This window comes from Scophthalmus maximus, chromosome 4 (assembly GCF_022379125.1).
Source record: "Scophthalmus maximus strain ysfricsl-2021 chromosome 4, ASM2237912v1, whole genome shotgun sequence".
Classification (NCBI taxonomy): Eukaryota; Metazoa; Chordata; class Actinopteri; order Pleuronectiformes; family Scophthalmidae; genus Scophthalmus; species Scophthalmus maximus.
Window position 1 is genome coordinate 9,200,903 of NC_061518.1, and position 5,955 is coordinate 9,206,857.

A 5,955-nucleotide genomic window follows, 5' to 3' on the forward strand; every position below is an offset into this window, starting at 1 on the left:
GCTAATTACAATTCTAATAAATCTATACATATTTTACAATACCGTCAATTCCCTGTTGTTTCCGGGGGGATTCCTAACAGTGTTGCACACTGACAATGACATTTCCTTCCGGTAACAAAATAAGAGGAGCTAGTTTTGTTAGCCTGCGAAAATGAGTTTGTTTTTGCCTAAATTAACTTGCAAAAAAGACATAGATGAAGTGATCAAAGGTGTTGCAGAGAAGGTTGTAGTTCTGAGGTTCGGCAGAGACGAAGACTCAATTTGTCTGCAGCTCGATGAGATTGTAAGCAGGAGTATGAACGCGAATAAGCGAACAGCTGCTCGTTGTGCGTCAGTGTGTTTTTAACCTTTACTAACTTTGTCATTTGTGTCTTTTCTAGTTGTCAAAAACTGCCCACGACCTCAGCAACATGGCGTCGATCTACATCGTCGATGTGGATAAAGCTCCGATTTACACGAGATACTTTGACATCAGTTACATCCCCTCCACGGTTTTCTTCTTCAACGGGCAGCACATGAAAGTGGATTATGGGTGAGTGAACTTCTTGTATTTTGTATTTAAGATGAGGATGAAACGGACGCTTTTCATCATCGGTTGTGAACCTGATTATCAATCAATACTTTTTTTGACTGCCACAGCTTCTCAGAGCCCTATGGCATTTCAATAAAAGGTCCAAACCCCCAAATATTCTATTTTCTACAATAGAGAAGCTGAAACCAGGAAATCTTTACTTAGAAAATTACTTAAACATTAAACTGATTGATTTTCTGTTGATGCAAAATAAATAAATCTTCTCATAATTTTCTCTGATCAATCATCCAGTCAATGAAACATTAAAAAAAAGTCTCCTACAGCTTTGCGGAGCCGAGTGTGACACTTTTAACGTTTTTCGAAATATGAAAAAGAAAAGCCTGAAAAATTACTAAGACATTCAATCAAAAATAATTTCTGATCATTCTTCTTTCAGTCGACTAATCCATTTATCAACTAATCATCTGTATCTTGCCTTTAAAGTCACACTTTAACTATGAAGCCTCAATCTGGTCATTGAACATTAAGGATTCATATCTACAACCAAGTGTCCACAGATGTTCATTCTTTAATAACAAGTGATTGAAGTTTGGTTTGCATTTGTTTACATTTTTTTCCCTTTCAGCTCCCCAGATCACACCAAATTCATCGGCAGTTTTAAGACGAAGCAAGATTTCAAGGACCTGATTGAAGTCATATACAGAGGAGCCATGCGGGGAAAGATGATTGTCCAGAGTCCCATAGATCCTCAAAATATTCCCAAATTCGATCTCCTCTACCATGGAATTTAGACGCAACACGACCACTGTGTGGCCTTGTGAAACTCTTCATCGTCTTGTGGCATTTTGTTATTTCCCACGGAAATCAGCTGTGTATCAGCAGAGAGATGCAGTAAATTTATCCAATGTACATGCTCTGCTGTGAAAATAAACTTTTATATTTTATCATGCACCACAGCCTCATCACACAAGCCGGAAGAATATGTATATCACTGTTTTGTTAAGAATTATGTCAGATGTAAGCCATGTTATTTGAACAGATGACTAAATAATCTTTTTAAAATTGCTATGTTCCCCCTGTGTGTCTAGGGGGGAACTGGAGGCAGTAACACAATCCCAAAAAAAAATTCCAAAGCAGTTGAAAGTTTATTTATTTTGAACAAATTAAACAAAGGTTGTGAAAATATGGGGGTAGGAGAGGACAGAGGTGGTTGTGCCACATAATATTGATAAAAACAAAACTCGGCCTAACTGCTACCACTAACTGAGAATCAAAAGAGATGCACAAAAGGCCTGACTTTCTTATCTACAAAATAATCCTCACCAAAACAATACATCAGTGGCATGAGCCAAATACCCTAGTGTTTTTAACAGAGTTTCTCTAACAAATGTTTGACTCTTTTATTCATAGACTGAGCTGCTCAGGTGGAAACCAATCTACCACTTACTGGATCACCTGGAGAGAGAATACAGGGAGAGAGAAAAAAGCAGGATGGGAGAGAAAGGAAAAATAGCACTGCCCCTGCCTAGAGGGAATTTTGAAGTCCACGGCTGTTGTAGCACGCAGACTGAATGAGCCAGAGATCAAACGAATGACATTCTGGTTAGGGGACTGTGGATTTGGGGTCTTTCCCAGTTGGTAATCCAGCCTTGGCATTTGATCTCCAATCATTTAAGGTAAAGAAGAAGTTTGTGTGTGTGCGGTAGACTTGTAGAGATTGCGCTTTTATTGTGAAAAACCCTCGTACAGGAAGTGTCTCTACTTCCGACTAGCCACCGGAGGAAGCGGCGCTACTGCAAATGGCAGCGACCTTGTGCAGAGCGTGATGTTCACACCGACTCAGTCAATTAACAAACTAACATGCAAATCTAACGAAACCAGGGAAGTGACAGGTCGGTGATTAAAGCGTCTCCTTCCAGGTCGATATCATGTTCTCGTTCATCAAGGCCGCTGTCGGCGGATTAACCGGAATCTGTGGAGCCCCCGGTCACCGACAGGGTAACGTTAACGTTACAGTTCATGTCTTTTTTCAGTGTTAGATGTGTATATTTATTTGATTTTATTGCTTATGCAGCATAACACGAGTCGCCATAAAAAACCGACATGAAAATGAAAAGTGTTATGTTGGATGTAAGCGCGCAGAACAAGGGACTAATAGTATAATATCTTCTACACAGGAGATAAGTTGTCGAATACAACACGAGCAAATGTTACACAGAGTTAGCAACGCATAGATTAAGTCAAGAAGTAATTTATGGTACAATAGTTGTTAGGCATGCAAGAATAGTGGTAACAAGGAGGAACTGACTTTTATTGTTAATTTAGCTGAACATTGTATTGTGGAGGCACAAGAACCACAGTCTCAACCAAGTAAAAATAAAGCCTTAATTCTAACGAAGTGTCTAATTAAGGTAAAAAGAGACAACTGTTAAATAGACTAAATCAAATGAATCAGAAAATAACCCACAAAGTCATTTCAAAAACAAGATGCTAAAAAAGTGGCACTTGCTGAATTTTGTGGTTGGTCAGGCCAAATTGTCGATTCATAAAAGCAGGAAAGACAAGATAGGAAATGTGTCCGGACACGAGCTGACAAACATGTACGTGTCTCTGGTGAGAGCCAGAGTGAGAGTCTGGTAAATTTTGGTCTGGTAAATTTTAATAAACATTGTGTTTTCAAAATCAAAAAAAATCTCTCTCTCTCTCTCTCTCTCTCGCTCTGTGCTGTTGACCTCCAGAGACATTTGTTCACATTCAGAAATTTCAACTGAGCAGTTAACATCACATAACACGCGATCACTCTGCTTTTTGACAAACGTCGTGTCCTCTGTTGTTTGTTCCACAGGTCCTTTGTACAGCCACTTGAAAGTTCTGGCTTCTGGGCTGAAGACGCATGAAATCCCCCCAGACTACAGTGGTAATCCTTCATCATCGCATAATTTATATGATGTGAACGTTTTCCGAACCAATTTCCAAGATGTTTGTGTATATATTATTTGATTTAACATGAACATTTTTGTAAGCATGTATGCAGTGGAGGGGGAAGCACTCCTCAGGGAGTTCACACTTCCTCTGAGTTTGGTCCCGACTTTAGATTATTTAATTTTTTCTCAAGTCTTTGTGCAAGTTAGACATGTTTTATGAAACTGATGTTGTTATTGTTGTTCTCACGATTCCCTGTACTTTTTTTTCTTCTTTTTTTTTTTTTTACCTCTGAAGATGTGGTGCTGCCAGAGAAACCCAAACTGAAATTTTTGAACAAGGTGCCTAATTTAAAAAAGGCTAAGAAAGAGATGAAAAAGCTGAGTGATATCCAAGGCCCAGCCAAGGCAGCAAACACCTTCACTACAGGACAGTACGCAATCGTGGTGAGTCCATTTATTTTCTGTCAACACTCTTGTTAAGTGATAGACAACAGCTGCTTGATTGTATGTATATTCTATAAAGATTAGATTTAAAAAAAACGATTGTTAATATTTAAAACCTCCTATACAAGGTTGACCGTTGTTATATCCAGTACATAATTACACAGACACTTTCCCTTCAGTTTTACATTTACAAAAAATAGGAAATGAATCACACTCTGTAAGAGAATTGTTTCAACACATAAGACAACAAAAAATTATCCAGTCTTGGCTTAAGAACAATATTTATTAAAATGATCAACATTGTTTCAACTAGCAATTTCCCTTACACACATTCTGACTCTATACTCATGCCATGTGATAAAATACGAAATTGACTACTCAGAATATGACATTTTCCTCTTCCTCTGTCTCTCTCTCTGATGCTCAGGCCATGGGAGGGGGCTACCTACATTGGGGTCACATAGAGATGATTCGTCTAACCATCAACCGTAAGATGGATTCCCGGACCACGTTTGCCCGGTGGCGAATTAATAGCCCATATAAGCCCATCACACGTAAAGGTCTGGGTCAGCGCATGGGTGGGGGAAAGGGAGCCATTGACCACTATGTGACACCTGTTCGTTATGGTCGTTTAATTGTGGAGGTAGGAGGAAAGGTGGAGTTGGGAGAGGTTGGGCATATCTTGACTGAAATAGCAAAGAAGCTACCGTTCCCTGCCAAGGTGAGATGACATTCATTATAAACGTTGTAAGTTTTGTATTGATAAATGTAATGTATTCTGAATGAGTTTCACTAATGTTATTTGAGCACTAAGGTCTAGAATGTATAACTTCAATCAATTTGAACACTTTTTCCTCTTTATTATCTATATGTAACAATATTCTATTACTGTTTATTTCAGGTACTGAGCAGAGAGAGTTTAGTGGCAATGCAAAAGAAGCAGGCTGATATGGAGCAGGACAACCAGAATCCCTGGACCTTTAAGAAGATTGTGCAGGGCAACATGCTGGGCATCAGGAAGGTGCTCAGCCCCTTTGACCTGCACAACCATGGATGCTTCACAGGCAAATTTCACCTCCCGGGGAGGGTGTGACAGACCAGAGGGACTGACACCATCCAGGCAACGCTGTTGAAGAGGGAACCAAAGTTTCGGAAACCTCTGACTTTCGTTCATATTTGGAAATCTTTTCTTTCACATTGTTTGTTATTTTTTTGCAAACACATTCATTTCTTTGACATTTTGTTAAATGGACATTACTTTTCCCTTTTCTGCTTTAAAAAGAACCAATAAAATATATTATGTATTTCAGTTCCACATGGTGACTCAACTATTGGGATAATGTTGAATTTGACTAAACGGTCTTGTCATCTAATCAGAAATTCAGTACATAATAGAAATTTTAAAAAGTAAAAAACAAAATTGGTGTATATACCATTTATTTACTAATCATTTTTTCGCATTTGAAAAAAATTATACTATATATAGATATAAATAATTAACTGCAAAGAGGAGATAAACACAGAAGATAACGCATATGAGCTTCCCAGAATAAAATTACATGTTCAACTACAGCCAGAGATTACTCGCTTTATAGTTAGATTATGCCATTGACAAAGTCCAGTGTTTCAAACTTTACTAGTGACCAACATGAGTGGGTAAAACCCCATTTTCATCGTTCATGTATTCAGATAGACACAGCTGTTATATGAGATAGAGATTTGTCTGAGGCTGACAACCATAGTTCGAAAAGTGTTTTGATCACATTTCCCAAAATGGCTTCAAGCCACAACGTAATGAGAGTAGTTTGTGCCCTGCCGTGTTTCTCACAGGTAGTATTTTCGTCCTGGCGTAGAGTCCGGTGAGTCAGTTAATCTGTGCTATTTTAAAGACTTGTTTTTGCCAATAATTCAATATACTACTACATTTAAGTTCAGGGTAAACTATGCCGCGCCAATATCTGACGTTTAGCACCGGTGGTGAAATGAATTTAGCCTGAGAGCAACAGCTGCCTGACGTGCCCTGCTCCGGGTAAAACTTTACCAAGTTTGGCGCAT

The 5,955-nt window shown here is 38.7% G+C and overlaps 2 protein-coding genes across 2 annotated transcripts; both read left to right on the forward strand.

The window, feature by feature from the left end:
* The first annotated feature begins 85 nt into the window (after window positions 1–85).
* Window positions 86–1,481, forward strand: txnl4b (thioredoxin-like 4B). Its single transcript, XM_035629303.1, has 3 exons — window positions 86–283; window positions 381–532; window positions 1,158–1,481. The coding sequence occupies exons 1-3, from the start codon at window positions 152–154 to the stop codon at window positions 1,321–1,323; spliced, it is 450 nt and encodes a 149-aa protein (XP_035485196.1). The 5' UTR covers window positions 86–151; the 3' UTR covers window positions 1,324–1,481.
* An 805-nt stretch (window positions 1,482–2,286) lies between these two features.
* Window positions 2,287–5,209, forward strand: mrpl16 (mitochondrial ribosomal protein L16). Its single transcript, XM_035629300.2, has 5 exons — window positions 2,287–2,530; window positions 3,378–3,449; window positions 3,752–3,900; window positions 4,328–4,621; window positions 4,802–5,209. The coding sequence occupies exons 1-5, from the start codon at window positions 2,461–2,463 to the stop codon at window positions 4,991–4,993; spliced, it is 777 nt and encodes a 258-aa protein (XP_035485193.1). The 5' UTR covers window positions 2,287–2,460; the 3' UTR covers window positions 4,994–5,209.
* The last annotated feature ends 746 nt before the right edge of the window (window positions 5,210–5,955 follow it).

What these genes read in the sequence shown, in the direction of transcription:
- txnl4b (XM_035629303.1), top strand. Translation starts at nt 152, where the DNA reads ATGAGTTTGTTTTTGCCTAAATTAACTTGCAAAAAAGACATAGATGAA. An exon ending in GTCTGCAGCTCGATGAGATT is followed by an intron (nt 284 to 380) that starts GTAAGCAGGAGT and finishes TGTCTTTTCTAG; the next exon opens with TTGTCAAAAACTGCCCACGA. An exon ending in CACATGAAAGTGGATTATGG is followed by an intron (nt 533 to 1,157) that starts GTGAGTGAACTT and finishes TTTCCCTTTCAG; the next exon opens with CTCCCCAGATCACACCAAAT.
- mrpl16 (XM_035629300.2), top strand. Translation starts at nt 2,461, where the DNA reads ATGTTCTCGTTCATCAAGGCCGCTGTCGGCGGATTAACCGGAATCTGT. An exon ending in AATCCCCCCAGACTACAGTG is followed by an intron (nt 3,450 to 3,751) that starts GTAATCCTTCAT and finishes TTACCTCTGAAG; the next exon opens with ATGTGGTGCTGCCAGAGAAA. An exon ending in AGCTACCGTTCCCTGCCAAG is followed by an intron (nt 4,622 to 4,801) that starts GTGAGATGACAT and finishes TGTTTATTTCAG; the next exon opens with GTACTGAGCAGAGAGAGTTT.